This window comes from Lepisma saccharinum, chromosome 4, assembly GCF_977018435.1.
Source record: "Lepisma saccharinum chromosome 4, izLepSacc3.1, whole genome shotgun sequence".
Lineage (NCBI taxonomy): Eukaryota > Metazoa > Arthropoda > Insecta > Zygentoma > Lepismatidae > Lepisma > Lepisma saccharinum.
In genome coordinates, this window is record NC_139232.1 from 111,573,961 (window position 1) to 111,596,955 (window position 22,995).

Consider the following 22,995-nt stretch of genomic DNA (forward strand, 5'->3'; position numbering starts at 1 on the left):
TTTCACACACCACCAATTGATTCCTAGACACCGACTTTACATGGAAACTCTGTTCAACATCAACGTGTATATATGCATTTTCATAACGTATTCACTGCTTGGTGTTAAAATTAGAAGAACAACAACAACTTATTGATGAGTTACAAAAATTCCATATCTACCTGTAGCCTCAGCACAATTTCTGGATCTTAGACCTCTGTAAGGCCACTTCTTCCATTCTTTCTCAATTGAGACAAAAAAGAGAGAGAAAATATGTCTACAAATGAGTAATGGTGTATGGGGTGAACTTACAGTAAGACACCCAAAAGTCAAGGGTGCCTTAGCCAGGCTTTCAGAGGAATTCCCAAGTTGACAATCCACCTTGATGAAGGTGCAAATTGGAGATAAGGGTAATTTACCCTAGAAACCTTTCATTTGAAGAGACCCTGCAGCCCCCACGTTACTTTGATGTGAACAGGAAAAATTCCAAAATGTAGCTATACTATGTATGAGGGCAAATCGAAAAGTCTTTGCCTCAATTTTTTTCCCGCCGAAATAATAAACATGCAGGGAAATCAAAATATAGGAATTGTTCTCTGTAACTTGCACTAACTTTCCATATAGCGATTCAGGCATTTGTCCCATCACTGTTGTAGAATTTGGCCAGTTGATTGTGGAACCACTGTCGGACAGCGGTCTTCGCTTCGTCGTTGCAACACCTGTCCTGCCAGGAACTTCTTCAGTAGACCGAGCACGTGGATATGACTGGGGGCGAGGTCTGGACATGCTCCAGAATCTCCAATTCGAATGACTGAAGTGTGTCGATAACACTTTGCTGCTCGTACGACGTGGACGTGTTGAGTACTATAGCCATCTTTGCAAACTAACAGCAGCGCTGTGCCGTCGAGAGTTAATGCTGGGCCATTCCAGGAAAAACCTATTGCATTAATGTATATATCTCGGTTTCTCAATCACACTAATATTTCGGCTGAAAAAAATAGGGGCAACGACTTTTTGATTTGCCCTCATACTTACAATCAAGCATGCTAAGTATAGTTGAAAATTATCCCACAGGGAAGACACAACATGAGGCCCACTGAGGACTATACTGGCTATGAGTCCAGGTGCCAGGGCCTCATCAGTCTGCAAAATGCAGTCCAGGGTGTACTATTTGGAAGGTAGCTTATTCGGGTGTCTTCGGAAAGGGCCACCCCTTGCACCCATGTAGGATTTATTAATTATTATCAGGGAATGGATTTGTATGTATTATTAAAAAGTGTAAGATGTATTTAGTTATTTTTTCAAAATATGGAATTAAATAATGGACTCAAAAATGGCAATTTTCAATAAACATTCACCTAGATGAATAAAATACTATATTATTCTTGGATTTTGTATTACAGTTAAACACAAAAAATGGATTACCAAAACTTTCTTTTAAATGCTGAATCGTGAATCTCCTACTGTCGCTAAAGACAGATTTATGTTGACTGAAACAGCGTTCAGTACCACATGAAGCAATGGGAGTATATTTAAAATATGCAATGAATTTCACCTGAAAGCTTGAGCTTGCATTCTTTGTGTTCCATGATGGGCACGTGGTGCTCTACGTCATAGGTCATCTGGAAGGGTTCTGTTGTTGACAAGAATACAATGACAAATGCATTGTCTACTGTCAACATTTCAAATAAACAGAGTACAAAATGAACAAAATACTGATGCATTGTAAACCTTTGGTATTTAACACAAGAAAGAAAATGTAAATTGAATGTATGGTGGAAAATGTTTGAAAATATGGACATTATATGTAAAAATAACTAAAATATGTGCTAAAAGCCAATATACGTAAAAATGTGGATAATAAAAACAACATTTTTTAAGCTTACATACCACGATTCGCAAAGATAATAAACAATAATATTGATTTTAGCATTGTATGAAGATGTGTACATATAAATCCTTTCCCTGATTATCACCTTGGTTAGTTGAAAAACATAGAACCAAGGCTCTACTACAGATAGTTTCACTGAGTGCAAGTGGCTCAATAAAAACTCCACGAATGTGTCACTTGGTGGAAATCAATGCCTAGCTTCAAGAGCATATCTTACTACAGAATCTAGTGCATACTTACAAAATGCTCCACTAGAGGCATGCATATTTAATTTTTAATGGAAACATGAAATGTTAAAAACACACTATAATATTAATTTTTAATGTTATTGCAAGATGCGTGTGGTGCATTTTCCTACAATGTTTTCTCACGAAAAGCAAAATAAACTCTTAAACACAAAATTTAGAGTTTATTTACTCATAATGACGTTACAATTATCCTGAGTGTTACGCAAATCACAGAAAATGCTGTTATGCAATTAATTCTGCTGTAAATATTTGAGTAGCAAACGTTACATAGACATAAACTTAATACTCTGATAACTGTCTTTGTAATCCATGTGATACAAACTGACAGAGGGACGACACAAAAGTGCCCCGGAGAGAGGTCTGCCCAGCTACCTATTTTCATGGTCGTGCGTATAGGAAATTAACTTGCATGAAGCCAACAATTCTACCATTCTCATTTTACTTCAAATTTGGAATCGTAAAAAGGGTCCAAACATCGAGGCTAACACAGACTGAGCATATAAGGGACGAGCAAAGCATGCAGAAAATCATCAGCAACTGTACTCACCTTACACGCTAAAACATTCCTCAGGACATCAGGATCACAGAAACTGCTCTCGTCATCTAAACTGAGTTTTTTATCCCCTTCTTTTATCCACGTTCTCAGTTCCTGAATATATATTGGTATATGGTCACTTTCCTCAAGCCAATGGACAGTTTCTTCCACTTCTATCACCTAAAAATAATTTCGCAATACTTCTATCATTCTATCAGAAATGCCATGAATTTTACAAAACAGAATTTATCTAATGACTCTCAATTTTAATAATTCATCTGAATCTGAAACGTACACTTCATCTTAATCATACCCTTATGTACAATGATATTTTCCATGGCTCCAGATCAGTGATTCTCACCTTGAAGGATATTACACTTCATGGGACCCATACGCATGGGTACCATCAGAATTACTTGTAGGGGTGTGCACCAGTTTATAATCATATTTTTGCTATCATCAAGTACTTTAAGCCCTTCTCTGTGAAATTTTCTGACAAAATGGTTTCCCGTTCTGTGTATTTTTTTCTGAGTTTGCGTAGTAATATTTCTAAGTAGCTACTGCTTCAGCACAATTCATTCGAGTATCATGGTTCGTAAGTCCTTCTCTTTAGAATAGAACAGGCTTTCAAATGGTACCATGCACATGTGTACATCAAGTATGAGGAAAGGGAAATCGGGGACAATTCAGGAAATTTCCCTACGAAAAATCCCTTTTGGTAACTTTGGAGCCCTCTGGACCAGGCCTGAATTGAAAAATACTATGGTCTATACGTAATGCGTCCGCCAAGTTTCATTGCAATATCTTCAATAGGTATGAGGGATGAGGGAAAAAATATTTTGCAATCCTGTTTGACAATACTATTAGATACTATCACAAACTCAAAAACGAAAAAATAAATCACCAACAGTCGAAATAACGCAACACCAAAAAAAATGTACATAAAGCAACTGACTAAACGCGGCACACAAACGAACTCACTTTTGCACTTTGTCAGCATAACAGAAAAACAGTTTACTTTCCTCTGAACTACTTCTTCTTCTTTGTCGGCACTGAAAATCATGACTAAATAAAAGGTTGTTGTTTCTTCAATAGCAAAACATATGTTTCACCAACAAAAAACATATTATTCCGTTCAACACAGGTTACTTCAGTCAGAGATGTTCGCGGACGTAATATTACGCCCAACACAGAATAAGCTATAGTGACCAAGGGCATAATTTTACGCTGAACACAGGGAAGGGGTTAAGAAGCCCTCTTCTCATTTACGCTTGCTTAAACAAATTACACATACTTCATTCTAGAAAAGTAAATATGTAATGTAAAAGACTAATTCACTCTAGTTAACATCTAACTAAACACCCATGCTGAAATTGAAAACATTTTTTTTTTACTCACCGAACTAATGTGACGGTTGGAGCTGCCTTTTTCCGCATAAGCTGGAGTATGTTTGGTTCAATGGTGGTTAACTTAAGTCATAAATCTGAGAAAGTGTCAAGTCTATTTCTGTACTTCCTTTTAACTTGAATCAGAGATGAAAATTCTTTTTCACACAGATATGTGGTGGTGAACGGCATGAGCAACTTTAATGCCTCATCTGAATCGGCATGCATGTGACACACAGATAATTAAGAACTCATTGCTGCGACCGAAATGAAAATGACAGATATCTGATCCCCTTGAGTTAAACATCAGATATGCCAGTAAGAAGCAATGGTAGAGTGCGAGTAACAGAAATGCAGAGTTTAGACTATATACAACACAGGTTGAATTTAAATTGTTAAAACAATACATCTTAATAATTTATTCATAATTGGGAAAAGAGACACGTGGTAGTAGATAAATATGGAGAAACTATGGTAGTACTCACTTTATCCACGAAACTGTTTTTTCTTCTTCGTTCTATTAATTTCAGTGGCCACTGCCACCATCCTCGCTGAAACTTGCTGTACTGTTGCTTGGCATGCATCATGCTGCAGATCTTGGAAAACCAAAAAAAGAAGTCTCTCCGCAACAAACTTCACCACCTGGGAGGAACATGGCAGAGTTGGCGGACAAGGAAAAAAACATCGTAAATCTGTCGAATCTCTCGATCCCAACCAAATTCAAAGAACTCCTTACCTACGGCGATAAGTTTAACATACAAAACAGTATGTTAAACCTCATATGGGCGGCAGAAAAAGCAGATTGTTTTGCCCAAACCCCAAGATTCAGGAAACATCCGAACATCAGCAGCTGGAATTTTTCAAAAAGTGACAGCCAGCAGTAAAACCAGGAAACCTAACCCAGTGCACCAAGAAATCACTTCAGTCCTCTCTAATTTTGGCAAATGGCAATGACTGCTGGTGTCTAAAATCCGACAAAATGAACCAGTTTCTAATTATGCACAAGGGCGATGAAAAAAAAGAAAAGAAAAAAAAAGGTACAATAGAATGGTGAAAAATGCAGTGAAATCTAGTGTTATATGAGACTAGAAATTTCTTTCTCAACCCGCACCCTTCACCTGCCATTGCCTATGGCATTCCCAAGACTCATAAATCTGGAATCCCCATGCACCTTATAATAGCTGGCTTCCATCACCCCACAGTCGACCTAACAAACTGGCTAAAAACAAAATATCTCAGTTCAACAACAAAATGTGTTCTGCAACAGTGCGGATGCTAAAAATCTGGTGATGTCAATAGTACAAGCTGACAAAATTAGCCAGCATTGACATAGTGGACATGTACAATTCAATCTCCATAGACCTAGATCTGCGTTCAGTTGAATGATGGCTGACAGTTTGTTTAAAACACAACTATTTTCAGTTTGAGGATAAATTCTACAAACAGTCTGAGGGCCTTGCAATGGGCAATCCGCTACCAGCTCATTTAGCCAACATAGTCATGCACCTGGCTGAAAAATAGATACTCCACACTCCAGAACTGCAATACATCCGATATGGAAGGTAAGCGGACGACACAATAGTCGTATACAAAAAGGCAGAAGAGCTCAACCTTCTAGTGAACAAGCTAAATAGCATCCACCCCAGGCTCAACTTCACCGTAGAACAAGAGAAACATGGTAAGATCAACTTCCTGGACATCACCATCAGCCATGCACTTAACAAATTCATAACCAATGTGCACTGAAAACCAGATGCAGGCAACCAGTACATACACGCTCTCTCTAGCCATCCCCCCAAACAAAAAGCTAATGTGTGGCTGAACTGTCAATGAAAGAATCCAACAGCACCTAACAGATGCGAAAAAAGCCCAACACACTACTGGACTTGCTAAACACATCAAGCACAATAGCCATAAAATTTAAAAGTACAAGTCAAACACACTGCCCACACACTCGTAGACACCAAAATCAAGGAAACACATGCCGCAATGCACTTCCCGCACAAGCTAAACATCGATAGTGGACAGGCACACCACACTTGGATTCCCCTACTGCAACAGTTAACGCTGGGAAATAGTAGACGACGCAGACATACAGTTAACAACAGCACACCTAGCGGTAGCCAGAGAACTACAAACAAAAGATGCATGCCAAGCACAGTACAGCAAGTTCCAATGAGGATGGTGGCAGTGGCCACTGAAATTATTAGAACAAAGAAGAAAAAACAGATTCACAAATAAAGTGAGTACTGGTTTCTCTGTTTTTAATAATTTAAATGTAATAGGTTTATAAGACACAATAAATACATTTTCAAGCCTGTCTTCGCGACCCACCAAACGCCTCCCTGGGATCCAGCAGTGGGTCATGCCCCATAAGTTGAGAAAGGATGCTCTAGATGGATGTCCTTCATCTAAACATGTATTTCAGTAACCTGTGATGCTGATTTTCTACTCAGCATGCATTGTTCACAGAGAACTCTTTCTCAACACATGTATTTCTGTGGAAGTATCACATACAAAAACTTCATCACTGCGCAGGAGCTTCTATTATGGTAGTTTCGAGGTTATACCAGAACTTAGCAAGACTTTTGGTTGTGCTACAACTAGGGACTAGCTGTTGGAGTAATGGGATTTGAGTTTGGTGTCCAATGCTGTTTGTCCACATTGAGTTCACATAGGAAGTGTGTAATGGCTGAACTTCCTTAAATTTTTGTGTCAATTACAGTATTAGCTTGACATGTCCTTTCCCTTTCGACCAATATTTATTGCCACTTTGCAATAATGCCACAGAATAGTGACCTGCCTGTACGTGCATATCTTGTGAAACTAATTGCCATCGGAATTATGGTATGTGTTTTGTTTTGTCTTTTAGTCTTTGGTGGAGCTTAGCATACATAATTAGAAAGGGATGAATGGATAATATTCAGTGAAAACGTCCTCTACAATTCAATGTGCCATATTTCAAGCAAACAGAAAACACATTTTTGAAAAGAATGATTCAACGAAGGGAACTTCCAAACATAGGAAACGAAACAAAGCATGTTGTAAAGCTCAGCACAGTATCAACGTGGCAGGGAATGACACCACTACCTCCTCACTTATGACAGAAAATTGACTTGCCTGTTTTTTAACCCTGACATTTCAATTTAGATAGTATTCTCTAAACTTGGATTTTTCTTGATCATGACAAAAGAGCCATGGCACATGTGAAAGCACTGGTACTTCAATATTTCAACACAACCTGAGGTTTGGTGATTAAAGTGAATCAAGCAATGGACAATTAGAGTGCGCGTCAAGTCTCCTGCATATGGCTTTGAACGGCTGAACAGCACCAGCGAATCGCAGATGTGCGGCGTTGCCTGCTCTCAGTGACAAGGTGTCCTTACATAATCATAAATATGCCGATGTCTCTTTTTATTTTGACACTTGTCCTCTTTCTCTTGATAGGTGATCATCACCTAGGTGATGACGCCACGAAACAAACTATACAATGTACAACAGAAACACACATACCAAACCATAAGGTCTCAAAAGGGTGTGTTTCAGGCATATGCTTACCTCTAAACTTGAATCCCACTGAATATCTGCAGGTTCCAACCCTTTGATGTGAAGACCAAGACCTCGGCGACCACGCTGCCTTGAGAGCTCAACAGGTGCCACACGGCCCTGCTCAGACTTTCCCAAACCTTTGCCTCTTTGGTAGCCCATTTTTTCCTATAAATTAAAAAAAATATATGTATATGTAAAAAAGAATTCAGAAACACAATATGCAAATTACACTCTTCTAGCTAAACATTTTAGTTTCTAAGCAGTCCAATAACAATGACAATAGGGGGTTGATGCTGCCCACCAGTTAAGAATATATATTAAAATAAACATTGAAATCCAAAATCACTTGGCACAATTAACAAGTCATTTCTCAAAGACTTAAGACAAGTCTTAAGTGGCCGCGGTGGCTCAGTCGGTAATGCGTCTGACTACCATGCTCAAGGTCCCGGGTTCGATCCCCGGCTGGTTGAAATCCGGGAACTTTTCTAACGATGGAAGCGGCCCCGGTGCCCACCCAGCGTCGAATAACATGGCTACCTGGGGGAAACCTTGGGGGGGTAAAGGCGGTCAGGGGCATGATGCTGATCACATCACCCTCACTCACGACCGGATCAAGAAAGTGTGGGGCGTTACCCCCACACCCCCTATACGCCTTCACGGCGTGGTGCTAAGCACAGGGGAGCACTTTACTTTTTTTTCTTTTTACTTAAGACAATACTTAAGTCTCTCTGATTTGTTCATTTATATAAATATGAAGGTATGATAAACTGGAATGACAAAACAATATATTTATTGTAACTATTTTTAACAAATGTTTTTTGAAAATCATATAATTCTTAAAACTTCCCTGTCGGGAAATGATAAAGAGTTTTTTTCTCGGGACATCAACTAGGTGACTTCTGGATGGGCTTTCGAGCTTTCAAGAGCTAACACCACTCTTATCTTCAGGGATTGAAGTGAAGTCTATCCGGAAATCACATAGTTGATATTCTGAGAAAACGTCTTCATCATTTGCATTAAATTTTGAGTTGAATTCAATATGATAGCCCTCCGCATGGAACACACCAATATGGTTCCCCCTAAGGAGAGTGGATAAAAATCAAGCTTTTTATTAAAAAAATCATTTTGATGATTTTTTTATTTAAATGGGATTTTTGTGTGTTTCATTTTTTTTAAAAAAAATAGTTGGTGTGTTTTTGGGCACCATTAATGTGGATATGTTTTCTTATAGAAATACTTTTTCTAGTAAACAGACCTATAAAATATTTGAACACTGATTAAAGCAAATAAAAAATTATATGTAATATACATTTTTCTGTTTCTGATACTATACATATGAACCTACAATGGAAATGTTTGTTGAGTGTGTTAATGAAACTATAAAACATAATTTCAGTAACTTTTCTTCCAGTGAAAATAAAACATTCTGGATGTACACTATAATTGTAATTCATACTATGGGAATGAGAGATGCTGTAATAGATAAACGTTTCCTGTGAAGCTGTTTTACATTATTTTCTATTAATTTCGGTAGCCACTGCCACCATCCTCGTTAAAATTCGTTGTGTTGTTGCTTGGCACGTTTCTGTTGTTTTTTCCTAAATTGCTACTAGGTGTGCTGCTGTCGCCTGTATGCCTGCATATACATCTTCTGCTGTTCACTGGTGTTAATTCTGCAGTAACGGAAGCCAGGCATGGTTTGCCTGACCACTATCTATGTTCAGTTCATAGTTGTAGAGCATGATGGCATGTGTTTCTTTAATTTATGTGTCTATGAGCATGTGTGCTTTGTATTTGACATGTCCTCTTTCTCTTGATACGTTATGGTTGTGGAATTTGATATGCTTGGCAAGTCCGGTAGTAGGTTGGGCAGTTTTTGTATTTGATAGGTGCTGCTGAATTCTCTCACTGATGGGCCTGATGGATCTGTCGATGTAATGAGTCTTGCACTCACATTCAGCATCATAGACGCCTGGATTGTTGAGGGGGAAGAGGAAGTACCCTTTATGTTAGTTTAGTTGGTCAGCTATTTTGGAGGTTGGTTTGTGTGCTATTTGGATGTTGTAGGGGTGGAGGGCTTTGGTAAGGTGGTTGGATGTGGTAGGATGATAGGGAAAAGCAAATCACTTGGTTTTGTTACTGGAATCTGGTTGCGATGGTGGAGTGGCTTGTGTTCATGGTGCAGATTGTCTGACTTGGATTTCAGCTTTGCTGCACCATGTGGAGAGTTGACATTTAGTATATCCATGTTTTAGTGCCAGTTCCGTGATGGTTGCTATCTCGTCCGTCAAGTCTTCTTCTCTGGAACAGTAGGGGAAGGCTCTTCGGAAGAGGTTTAGCCAAACGTTGGCCTTTTGCTTGGGTGGATGGTTGGATAGTGCATGGATATATTGGCTCCCTGCATCTGGTTTTTTGAAAACTGTGGTTGTGAATTTGTTTCCCCCGTGGCTGATGGTGAGGTCCAAGAAATTGATTTTGCCCTGCTTTTCATGTTCTATGGTGAATTTTAGTCTGGGATGGATGCTATCTAGTTTTTTCAACAACAGGCTGATCTCTTCGGGTTTTTTGTATATGACTATGGTGTCATCAGCGTATCGCCCATATCTGATGAATTTGAGTTCCGGAGTTTGTAGTATGTTTTTTTCAGCCAAATGCATTACTATGTTTGCTATGGGAGCTGATAGTGGGTTTCCCATGGCAAGGTCTTCAGATTGCTCATAGAAATTATTTTCAAATTGAAAATAATTGTGCTTTAGCACACTTCTAGAAAATTGGCAGTTTCGGCTACTTCCAGTGCGGGTACTTTGTTTATGGTCAGCCACCTTTCAACTGATGTTAGGGCTAGGTTTATGAGTATTGAATTATATATGTCCACTATGTCGATGCTTGCGATTTTGGCACTATCTCCTTGCACTATGGATGCTATCAGGTTTTTGGCATCGGCTCTGTTGCGAAATATATATATGAGAAAAACTAAATATGCTGACCAAGGCAGTAATTTAATTTATTAAAAACATAAACTAACGTAACGTTTCAACCTTCTAGCAAGGTCTTCTTCAGACTCTGTATCAAGTACAAAAGTAACCAGATACAACAAGAAGGGTAATATATATACACAAACATTACTCCCTCCAGACTATTTAGAAAGTTGTTTGGAACTTTCTATCAGATGACTTTCACTTTCCAACTTTACTTTCACCTAAAAGGCTAAACACAATTACTTCCATATAGAATGTGGTTGGACTTTTTAATCTCACACTTCTCTGAAGAAGACCTTGCTAGAAGGTTGAAACGTTACGTTAGTTTATGTTTTTAATAAATTAAATTACTGCCTTGGTCAGCATATTTAGTTTTTCATAATCATGGAAACAAGGCTTAATGGAGTTATATATATGAGAGCTTGTGGTTGAATTGAGATATTTTGTTTTTGAGCCAGTTGTTAAGATGTATGGAAGGATGGTTAAAGCCGGCTATTATGAGGTGCATGGGAATTCCTGGTTTATGTGTTTTGAGGATGCCATAAGCAATGGCAGGTGAGGGGTGGGGGTTGAGGAGAAATTTGTGTTCTTCCTGTCTAAGTATAGCACTGCCTTTCATTGCATATTTCACTATTTTGCTGTATCTGTCTGTGGGGTCCTTTGCGATGGTACTGTAGGAGTCACTGTTTAGTTTTTTCATGACTTTTTTGTGTAGGTACCCTTTTGCACTATTAAATTGGTTTGTTTTGTCCGATTTTAGGCACCAGCAATCATTAGCGTTAAGCCACTTGCTAAAATGGGATAGAACAGTCTTAATTTTCTGATGCACTAGGTTGGGTTTTCTTGGTTTTGCTATTGGTGGTCACTTGTTGCAAGATACCGGCTGTGAATCCTGAGGTTTGGGAGGGAAACAGGATGTTTTTTCGGCTGCACATTAAGGTCGAGGGTGTTTTTTTTTATGCTGCACATTAAATTTGTCGCCGAAGGTGAGGAGATCCTTGAAACTGTTGAGGATGTTGAGATTGGTTACATTAACGATGTTTTTACTTTGTCCACCATCTGGGTTGGTCGCACTTTCACTTGGCCACTTTCCTCCTAGGAAGTGGAGTTTGTTGCTGATTTTTTTTGTTTTTGCAGTTTGTAGCATGTACTTAATGTTTCTGTTTGCATGTTCCCACCTTGTGGGTAGTAGTACAGATTTTAGCCTGTTCCTTTGTTGTTCACACGTGTGTGATAGTTGGCGAATTTCTATATGTTTGTCAGATATAACGGCTGATAGGGCATGTCTTTGTGCATTATGGATCACGTTTTTAATTTTATAGTTGCTCACATGCAATTTCCACTGCATAAACTTAGGAAAAACATCGCACTGTTTGCAAGCTTTTAGGAATTTTATGTCCAACACCGGTGAACAGCAGATGACGTATACGCAGACATACAGGCGACAGCAGCACACCTAGCAGTGATTTAGGAAAAAACAACAGAAATGCGCCAAGCAACAACACAACGAATTCCAACGAGGATGATGGCAGTGGCTACTGAAATTAATAGAAAATAATGTAAAACAGTTTCGTGAAAAACGTGAGTACCTTAATTATAATTGTAACTTAAATTTTTTTTAAAGTCTTTGTAGATGAATTTTGCCAATTTTGTTAATGATAAAGGTAAAAAAAATAGGTAAAGTGCTCCCCTGTGCTTAGCACCACCCATGAAGGCCCCACACTTTCTTGATCCGGTCATGAGTGGGGATGATGTGATCAGCATCACGGCCCTGACTGCCTTTACCCCCCAGGGTTTTCCCCAGGTACACATGTCATTCGATGCTGGGTGGGTGCCGGGGCCGCTTCCAACGTTAGAAAAGTTCTCGGATTTGAACAGTTTGCAAAATATCAGCTGCCATGTTTATTTACAGTTTAATGATAATGACACTATTTACAGTTTAACATGATTAGTATTTTGTATATTTTTCTTAACAACATGTTTGCTATTTTTGCCTACAAAAATTATTGAATTTTAAATCAAGAAAATTTAAGTGTTTACAATTTACATATCCTTTCGTATGAGCTTCACCCCACCAGTAAATTGTTTCCTTTCTTTGAGCCTAATAAACACTATTAAATGATTACAAGATTAATGTGCTTTCACCAAAGGTGATTCTCATATCTATAAAATTCTTATGTATGTTATTCTATAAATTATTTATTTAAATCAACCCACCTTGCCCCTATGCCTAACCTGCTTCTATCATGACCAATTGTAACCAGCCTAACTCCTTTACACTTTATAGGGGGTGTTAAGGGACTTTTGAATCACCCTACGTACCACTGCTACTCACTACATTTTTCTTGTTCACCTTGGTGTATTGGGTCTCCACAATGTCACAGTGGTAACGTGGAGTCACAAATGGTTCGGATCCCACTTTAACTTGACATCCAATCCTGATTAGCCTCTCTGTGCATAAAGTGGACTTTAAATCAAAACTCAAACTTTTGTGTATTGTGCTGGTCATAGGGAGGGAAAGGGGGGGGGGGGTCCGAATATGAATTTTTGTGTAAAATTTCATTTTTTTCATCTGCTTGTTTTAAACTTTCATTATTTGAAGTTAAAATATATAACTTTAACATCTGATAAGAATCCTGTTACAAACATGATGAGGAAGTGTGTATTACTCACTACTGAATACAAAATAAATACATAAAATAGTATTAATTCATAAATTCATATTATGAAAAGTTTTAATACTATTTTACGTATTTATTTTGTAAGAATCCTGTTATTCTGCAAAAATGTAAAAACAATCTCATTTCTCCATCCATAACAATTAGCATTCTTTTTGGTACATCACAGCAAGTTTGAAAAGTGTGAGATGTTCGTATCTCGAGAGGCTAACAGACAGCAAAGGTTTCTGCCCACTAAAGGTTAAAAAGAAGTAAAATGTACTTACCATCATCTTCTGGGCTTTGCTATCTTTGGAGATAAATGAGTTGTCTGCGGTTGTTTTCATGAACTTAAATGATGCAGGTAGATTGTCTTCTTCAGATTCTGAAGAAAATGAATTTCGCACAAGCCTTGCTCGAGCATCATCTTCGAAAGAGCTTTCTGAAAGAGACCTCTTATTCCACTCACTGTCAGACTCTGACACAAAGCTATTAGTTCGTAATACTTTTGCCTTCGGTTCCTCTTCAACGGAACTGCTCTCAGATCGTTTCTGAGGCCTTTTCTGCCCAGTGTACATAGAATACTGTTGTTTCTCTGGCACACGGACCATGTCTTCCTCTTCACTACTTGCTGCAAAATTAGAGGATTAAAATTATCATCAATCGCACATGAAACAAAAATTGCAAATATTGGAAACCACATCATTTTTAAGTTTAATTATTAGCGCTAGGATTTGTTACAAACAGTATTTGTTTTTTGTTTCTTTTTTGTGTTTGTGTATTCTGTATGCTTGGGTTTCTTCCATGGTTCTGTGTAGTTTAAAAGAGCCAATAAGATTTGAACTTTCAGCCCTCCCCCATGCGACGTGGGAGGAAGTATAAATATGGCCTCTGACAGAGGACAGGGAGAGGGTGTTTATGAACCGGATAGCAGAAGGGAGAGTGATCTTCGGTCTCCAGTGGCCTCCCATGAGAAAGAGCATCCCGAGGCAGTTCTGCCGATGCTTAGCTTCCACTTGGCAGTTCTGCCGTGGGGCTCAAGTTAGAGAAATGTAATAATGTAAATTAGAGAATTATTGGGAGAATCCGAGCCTTGTTTTGTTGAATTGTAAATAAATGAATAAAGCCCATTCCTGTGAGTTTTCAGCCATCACCCTGCAACATTAATTCAGTTAATTCTTGCCTGTGATTGATTCTTTGGTTCCGAGCGCTCTGGTGAGGAACGGGATGGGAACCCAGGACTAACGAGCCTATTTAGTTGTTTATTTGGGTTTTTCCTGCCAGAAGCGACCCGGTAAGGGTGGAGTGATGCGCAACAGATTTTTAATGAACAATTATGCTAGGGTTTACCAAACTTTTTCGTCTCTTGGCACCCTTAGTGTTTCAAAATTTTTCCACGGCACCCAAGTCAGAATATAGGCAGGCCTATGTAACATTTTCAGCGCTCAGTTAGTGTGATTACGTAGCTTGCTTTAAGTTAAAAAATAAACACATATTTCAAATTCAGAAACATTTTATGGGAAAAAAAAGTACTAAATGAGTACATATTTGGAATAATTGTCATTTCAGTGAATTATGCAAAGCAATAACCTGCAAAATCGACAAAAAATGCATGCATCAAAATCCGAGCCTTATTTACTACCAATAGCAGTTGATATACTGATGGACATACAAAATTCCAGTTAAAGCCATAATGCAATATAAATGATTTAACAAATTGTTCAAATTTCATTAATTCTGCATTGTGTATCTGTATATGAATTGTTATTTTCTGCTGATTTTCTACTACTTTTGGCTAACTGTAAGAATGAAGATGATATGATTACAGAAACTGATGAAGTAACACCCACAAAGAAATAGGAGATTCAACTTGTTTGATTAACTACTCACAAAACTACTCAAGATGGATAAAAATCACGATTCTTATTTAAAAAAAAAAAAATAATTTAAATATTTTTTTACAAAAGCACGCAAAAAAAATTGTTTGTACGGTTTTTGGCACCATACATATAGATATGTGTTTTTGATAGAAAGGATTTTTCTTGTAAACGGCCCTGTAAAATATTTGAACAATTTGATTAAAGAAAATAAAAAAATATGTGTGAATATGCATTTTTCTGTTTCTGATACTGTATATATGAACCTACTATGGAAATATTTGTTGAGTGTGTTAATGAAACTATACTAATTTCAGAAACTTTTCTTCCAGGGAAAATAAAACATGCCGAATGAACTATAGCTTAAAATATATTTTATAGTCTTTATACCTGAATTTAATGATAGTTTGCAAAATATCATATGTCACGTTAATTTACAGTTTAATTATAATGACAAGATTTACAGTTTAACATAATAAGTATTTTGTACAGTATTCTACATAAAATGTTTGTTATTTTTGCCTATAAAAATCATTGAATTTTAAAACAAGATAAATTATAGTTTACATATTAAATTTTCCTTTTGCATGAGCTTCATTCCATCAATACATATATTTTGTTTCCTTTCTTAGAGCCTAACAAACACCATTAAATGATTACAAGATTAATGCACTTTCAACAATAGTGATTCTGTTATATACAAAATCCTCATGTACATTATTCCATAAATTATTTCTTTAACCCCTTCACTGTGTTCAGCGTAATATTATGCCCTTGGTCACTATAGCTTATTCTGCGTTGGGCGTTATTTTACATCTGCTAACATCTCTGACTGAAGTAACCTGTGTTGAACGGAATAATACGTTTCTTGTTGGTGAAACATGTTATTTGCTATTGAAGAAACAACAACCTTTTATTTAGTCATGATTTTCAGTGCCGACAAAGAAGAAGAAGAAGTTCAGAGGAAAGTAAACTGTTTTTCTGTTAGGCTCACAAAGTGCAAACGTGAGTTCGTTTGTGTGTCGCGATTAGTAAGTTGCTTTATGTACATTTTTTTTCGTGTGTAAAATTGCAAAGAAGAAATGTGCCAAGAAAAGTGTTCAAGTTCAGATTGTATTTCCTAAGTTCGAGTTCTAATAGTATTGTCAAACAGGATTGCGAAATATTCTTTCCCTCATACCTAGAGTGACCAGAGACATACACGTAAAAAAGAGGACAGAGTATGGTGAAAAAGGAGGCCAAAGTCATAAAAAAGAGGACACAGCAAAAAATGGCAACTCATTTGCCACTACTCATAATTAGGGGCGTGAAGTTTTCGTTTTATTTTCAACTGAATTTCGATGTTATTTTTTACTGCAATTCGGTATTATTTTTCGCGGTTTAGGGTAAAATTCGGTGTTATTAATTTAAAATCGGTTATTTTTACATGCATATTTACTGTTCCTTCTATGATTAAAATTTTCACATTGCTTTAGTTCTGGAAAATTGAGGCAAAGTTTAGTTTTACTGACAAAAAAAAATAATTAAAGGCTTACTTTTGTTAGGAATTACCAAATTTCTTCCATTTGGAAAACTATTTCGTCTCATCAGCCAGTAAATATGAAATGCTTATTGAATGATATCACCCAAATCTTTGAAAATAGTCATACATATAACTTTCTCCAACAATGCCAGGAAAATCCCTCTGCGATCTCAAATTAGGCATTTTGTGTACGCACACTTGCATACACAACCTCTCCCCCTCCCCGAAACAAAAAAAGGTGTTTCTCCCTGAAAATTTTCCCGTTCCTAATCAATTTCCCTTCTGGGAAGATCCCCCCCGCCCTGAGCAAATTCTATTTCAGGAAGAGGTTAAATAGCCTACTGTCAGTCATATCTGCGCCAAACTGCAATAATGAAGCGTGACAATTTCGATTTAATCGAACTTTCACCAGCTACGCTAGAAACGATAGATCAAATAGCACTTCAGGTAGTACTTTTTGAACAAAAGAAGTGTTATTCCTAGTTTATATTGCATATTTCGCGATGTTTTTCGTGTTAAAGTGCAAAATTCGGTGTTATTCTGAAAAATGGCATAATTCGAGTTATTTCGCGATTCCGAAATACCGAAAACTTGCCTCCTTAATTTACCCAAATCCATTTTAGACACTTTATTGTGTTTTCTTCAAGTATTCGATGTCATCGTTAAAACAAAAACTTCACGTCCCTACTCATAATTTAATCAATAAATAATCGTATTATTTAGCACAGGACAATCATAATTAAGAATATCTATAGTTTGAAGCACAGAATTTTACTATTTTTACAATTCTTGGATATTAGAATGCAATATAACCATAAGTGAATGCAAATGTGACAAGTAAGCTTCGCTTTAACTTATTTTCCAAAAACAGAACTTACATTTTAGGTAGTTTGGATTGTTTCAAGAAATATGATGTTAATGCCACGGACATTCTAGCACTCTTTCAACAGCAGGGGAAAGTGACAGCCACCTTACACTTAACCTCATATTCGTTTCTTTGTGAGTGTCCCTTCATCAAAATTATCATATCATCGCTCATCCTCATCTTCGCGATTAGCAAAAGTGTCAGAAAAGGGAATTATCAGTCAATCAAAAAGGAACTGCTCAAATTACATGTGTTTCACAAGTCTCAGATTGCGAAGCAACGAGTTACGATAATACATACTAATGACTAGGGGTGTGCGGGACAGAACATTTTTTGGTCGGGACGAGGAATTTTTTAAAAACCCGACGTTCGGGATGGGTAAAATCTGCAATTTCCAGAGAAATTTTCAGGAACGGGTAATGAAAAAAATTCCCGACGCTGTGGAAATTTCGAATTTGACGTCATTTCCCTTTCTTTCGATTTCTGAAAAAAAAGCTAACAATTTCAGAGAAGTGTCAAGACGCTTACAATGCAGAAAACATCAAGAATTAACCACTTTTTAAAACGACCATTTGGAAGTTCCGAACTGCTCGGGATCTCGAAATGTCTGGAAATCATTTCCTGAAGTCGAGATCGGGACGGGAATTTTTTTAACCGACTTTTCTGGATCCCGCACACCCGATGACTCAGTCGGGAAAGTGATCATGTTCAGCTCTCAGATGCTAAGTGAGCATTGCTCTCATATTTAACGCTCCCCAAGTGATATGAATACCATTATATGCGGAAGCATTCTCTATGGAGAACATTTGCTACGGTCGATGCTATACTATTTCTAAAAAAGGAGGACATTTACCGATTTCTAAAAAATCCGCCCGGATGCCGGACAGACACCTAAAAAGGAGGACATGTCCGGATAAAAGAGGACGTCTGGTCACCCTACTCATACCTATTGAAGATAGAAAATAGTATTTTTCAAGGTAGATTATAATCAGGTACCTATATCCAGGGCTGGTCCAGAGGGCCCCAAAGTTACCAAAAGGTATTTTTCGGAGGGAAATTTCCCAAATTATCCCAGATTTCCCTTTCCTCATACTTGATGTACACATGTGTGTGGTACCATTTGAAAGCGTCTTCTATTCTGAAGAGAAGGATGTATGAACTATGATACTCGGATGAATTGTGCTGAAGCAGTAGCTACTTCAAAATATTACTACGCAAACTCAGAAAAAAAAAATACAGAGCGGGAAAGCATTTTGTCAGAAAATTACACAGGGAAGGGGTTAAAGTGATTTAAATGTGTGTTTTTTTAACTACTTTTCTTGATTAACTACTTACAACTCAGTGTCCTTGCACGCAAATCCATGGTGTTTTTTTTTTGCTGCTTATATTCCATTTACATGTCAGATTACCATGAACTAGGAGTGACCTGAAAAAGCACATAATGAAGAAAATTAAAATCACTTAAGCGCATCTACAACATGTTTTAGTTGACATTTAAAGTATTTTTTATTGGTGGTGTAAAGAGCTAAACATTCAGGTCACAACAAATATCTAAAGTTTTACAATTAGAACGAGAATTACACATATAGAATTTGAAATTAACACTTCCAAGTTGTAAAATACAAGTGTGATTGGTTCCGTGCCAATTCTGTTACATTGTTATGGTCTTGAGTACATAATTCTTATGCTTACTGATGGAATTTTTGCTTGCTGTCTTTAAGAATGAGTGTTCAATAGCAGCTTTGAATGTAGAAACATAAATTTACTGTATACAATATAATTTCTCACAAAATTATATCTGTGACTCTAAAACAAGCAAATTATGTTATCGACTATTCAAACTTAACTTCCACACTCATTTCCAGATTATAAATAGTAAGGAAATCCCATTCTTGATTATTTTACTTCAAACAGTACAATAGGTGTTCCTGTGTTGGTATTGTTACACTACAAAAAGTAGCAATTCTTTTCAGATGACATCATGTTTTTGAGAATTTCTTTTCCTGGCAACAAGTGTTTCATGTGATTGTGTTTGTCACATATCCAGTTAGAAGCTACACAGCACGGCATTCAGCACTGGTTTGATTTTTTTGTGTTGTTATGGCATATTTAAAAGTGTATCATATGTGCAACGTCAGCAAAAAAGGTTATAAAAAATTACCTACAACTTTCTTTCTAAGAATCTGTCCTACCACATTCATGCTGAGTTTCTGATAGAAGTGACTATGATTACAATGACTATGTTTCACTAAGGCAAACTTAGTAATTGCTAAATTAAGAGAAAGACTCTCAGTGATAAATCATAAGCAACAAAATCTAAAAGTTCTAAAATTTGATACAGGAAAGTTTACTGATGAAAGAATTAAGAAAGATTACCAAATTAAACTGTCAAATAGATTTGATGTTTTGCAGGATTTAAATGATGATGAAAATATAAATGAAACAGACGTAAATAAGAATTGGGAGCACATACGTAATGCAATAGAATCAGCAGCTAAAGAAAGTATAGGATACCATAAACCGAGAAAAAGTAAGCCATGGTTTGATAATGAATGTCATAATCTAATAGAAATAAGAAATCAGGCTAGACTTAGGTGGTTAAATAACTCTGATGATACAAATCTAAACAATTATAATAGAATAAAGCGAGAAGTTAACCGCACGTTTAGAAGTAAAAAAAGAGACTACTTGAAAAGCAAAATTAACGAAATTGAAACAAACAGCAAAAATAAAAATATCAGAGATTTATATAAAGGTGTAAATGAGTTTAGAAAGGGGTGGCAACCTAAAGTAAACTTGATAAAAGATAAAGACGGTGATTTTCTAGCTGACCCAAGTGATATTCTAAATAGATGGAAGAACTACTTTAATGACCTTTTAAATGTCCATGTAGGAGATAAATCAGAAGTGAATGAAGTACACACAGCAGAACCTTTAGTCCCAGAACCTAACTTGACTGAAGTTAAAGATGCTATTAAAAGGCTAAAGAATAACAAAGCACCTGGCATTGATTTAATACCAGCTGAGTTAATTAAATATGGTGGAAATTCATTAATTTGTCAAATTCATAAATTAATTTGTTTAATATGGAATAAAGAAGAAATCCCTCAACAGTGGAAAGAATCCATAATTGTTCCTGTGTTTAAAAAAAGGTGATAAAATGAACTGCAATAATTACCGTGGAATTTCTCTACTCTCAACAACATATAAAATATTATCTAACATTCTTTTAACAAGACTAACCCCATATGCTAATGAAATTATAGGTGATTATCAATGTGGATTTAAACGCAACAGATCAACTACAGATCAAATTTTTCACATCAGACAGACACTTGAAAAAAAGTGGGAATATAATCAAAATGTCCATCAGCTATTCATTGATTTCAAAAAAGCATATGATTCGGTCAAAAGAGATAAATTATATAATATATTAGTAGAGTTTGGAATACCTAAGAAGCTTGTTAGTATGATAAAAATATGCACCAGTGAAACAGAAAGTAAAATTCGTGTGGGTATTAATATGTCTGACAAATTTACAATTCATGATGGGTTAAAACAAGGAGATGCATTATCTCCATTGCTCTTTAATTTTGCCTTAGAATATGCTGTAAGGAAGGTAAAAGAAACTAAAGAAGGACTAAAATTAAATGGTGTGACTCAGTTGTTAGCATATGCAGATGATGTAGACTTACTGGGGGATGATGTGAATACAATTAAGAATAATGCTAAAATATTTTTCAAAACTGCTAAAGAGATAGGTTTGGAAGTTAACAAAGAGAAAACTAAATATATGCTTACAGGCCGAAACCAAGTGTTAGGTAATAATCAAAATCTGATTATTGATATCAACTCGTTTGAAACAGTTTCCAAATTCAAATACTTAGGAGTAATATTAACAAATGAAAATTATATTAAAGAGGAAATAAAAAGTAGGCTTAATTCAGGAAATGCATGTTACTTCTCTCTTCATAAACTTTTGTCTTCTCGTTTAATATCTAAGAATCTAAAAGTGAAAATATACAAAACCGTAATTTTGCCTGTAGTATTATATGGGTGTGAAACTTGGTCCCTTACATTGAAAGAGGAACATAAATTGAGAGTATTTGAAAATAGGATCCTTAGGAAAATATTTGGACCTAAAAGGGATGAGGAGACAGGTGAGTGGAGAAGGTTACATAATTTAGAACTACATAATTTGTATTCATGTCCAGACATTATTAGAATAATTAAATCAAGAAGACTTAGGTGGGCAGGCCATGTGGCACGAATGGGAGAGGAAAGAGGAGTTTTCAGGATTCTTGTTGGGAAACCTGATGGTAAGAGACCAGTAGGAAGGCCAAGACGAAGATGGAGGGACAACGTCGAGATGGACCTAAGGGAAATCGGTAGGGATGGAAAAGAGTATATAGATTTTGCTCAAGATAGGGACAGATGGAAGGCCTGTGTTGCTGCAGCCATGAACCTTCGGGTTTAAGAAGGCTAGAGAGTTAGTTAGTTATAGCAGGCAAACATTTTTTTCTTATTTAATAATTTGCGGATTTGTAGCCACTAAAAACCTCTCAAATAGACAGGCAATGAGGCACAAAAAAATGATGAAAATAGGCACTTAAAAAGCACCTCCCCCCCAAAAAAGAGAAGATACATTGAATATAAACTTCAATTTTCTTTTTCAAATGTAGTTATACTCAAGGTGTGGGTTACAAACCACCCCTTCGGCCAAGAATTCCTAAAAAAAAGAACATCAAAGGTAGGAAAAGATGGTAAATTAAGGGCTGACTACTAAAAAAGTGTATGTAACCCTACCTTTTGAAAATCCTGGGAACGCCACTGGTTATACTGTATTAGTTATCACAGTTTATACATAAAAGTGCACTAACGATTCACAAACTATTAACACTATCATGATCGAAATTCACATTTTCAGGGAATCATCAGTTAAACTAATTCTCACATAAATAGCTTGTGCTAACAATTGTGCCAATTTGAACAAATGCCCCAGTTTTATGCTAAGTTGTTCACAAGTGATGAAAAAACAATTTCCAATTAAAATTTCTCTGAAGAAATGAACTTGTGTTACCCATTGTGCTGATTGTGCACAAATGTTTCACAAACAATTGACAATAGCTTGAATCAAATTCTCATTTTCAGGAAGACTAGGATAACTCAACCTGGTTAATTTAAAGCTTTCTTCTTTTTTCACGAGTCTGTGAACTGTTACTCTGGGTATGGCATTAAATTTTAGAATAAATAGCATTGTTTGACTTAGTGTATTTCTCTGTATGCAACACAATGCCACTAAACTAAGTTTTTGAAATAACCTAGCATTGTTCTATTCAGAACTGAGGTAATAGAAGATAACGGCTTGTCACAGGCTGTGTCCGAAAGGTACAAAGAGCAGACTTGAAGTACAGTCTTGATGGAAGTGATGTCACCTAGTGCAGTTCGAAAGTGCCAAGTATATGAGCAATCGAGACCACAGCTTGATCACGTGTTCATTTGATTGAAA

The 22,995-nt window shown here is 36.6% G+C and overlaps 1 protein-coding gene across 1 annotated transcript in view; it reads right to left on the reverse strand.

Moving 5' to 3' along the window:
• The window catches only part of Cmtr1 (Cap methyltransferase 1), a 64,832-nt gene that overhangs the window by 37,555 nt on the left and 4,282 nt on the right, over window positions 1-22,995 (reverse strand). Inside the window, exons 2-5 of the mRNA XM_083121153.1 lie at window positions 18,822-18,912; window positions 13,510-13,853; window positions 7,597-7,752; window positions 2,666-2,833 (exon numbers count right to left, since the gene is read on the reverse strand). Coding sequence (XP_082977279.1) covers window positions 2,666-2,833; window positions 7,597-7,752; window positions 13,510-13,853; window positions 18,822-18,879 — 726 coding nt within the window. The 5' untranslated portion in view covers window positions 18,880-18,912. The remainder of the gene's footprint in view (window positions 1-2,665; window positions 2,834-7,596; window positions 7,753-13,509; window positions 13,854-18,821; window positions 18,913-22,995) is intronic.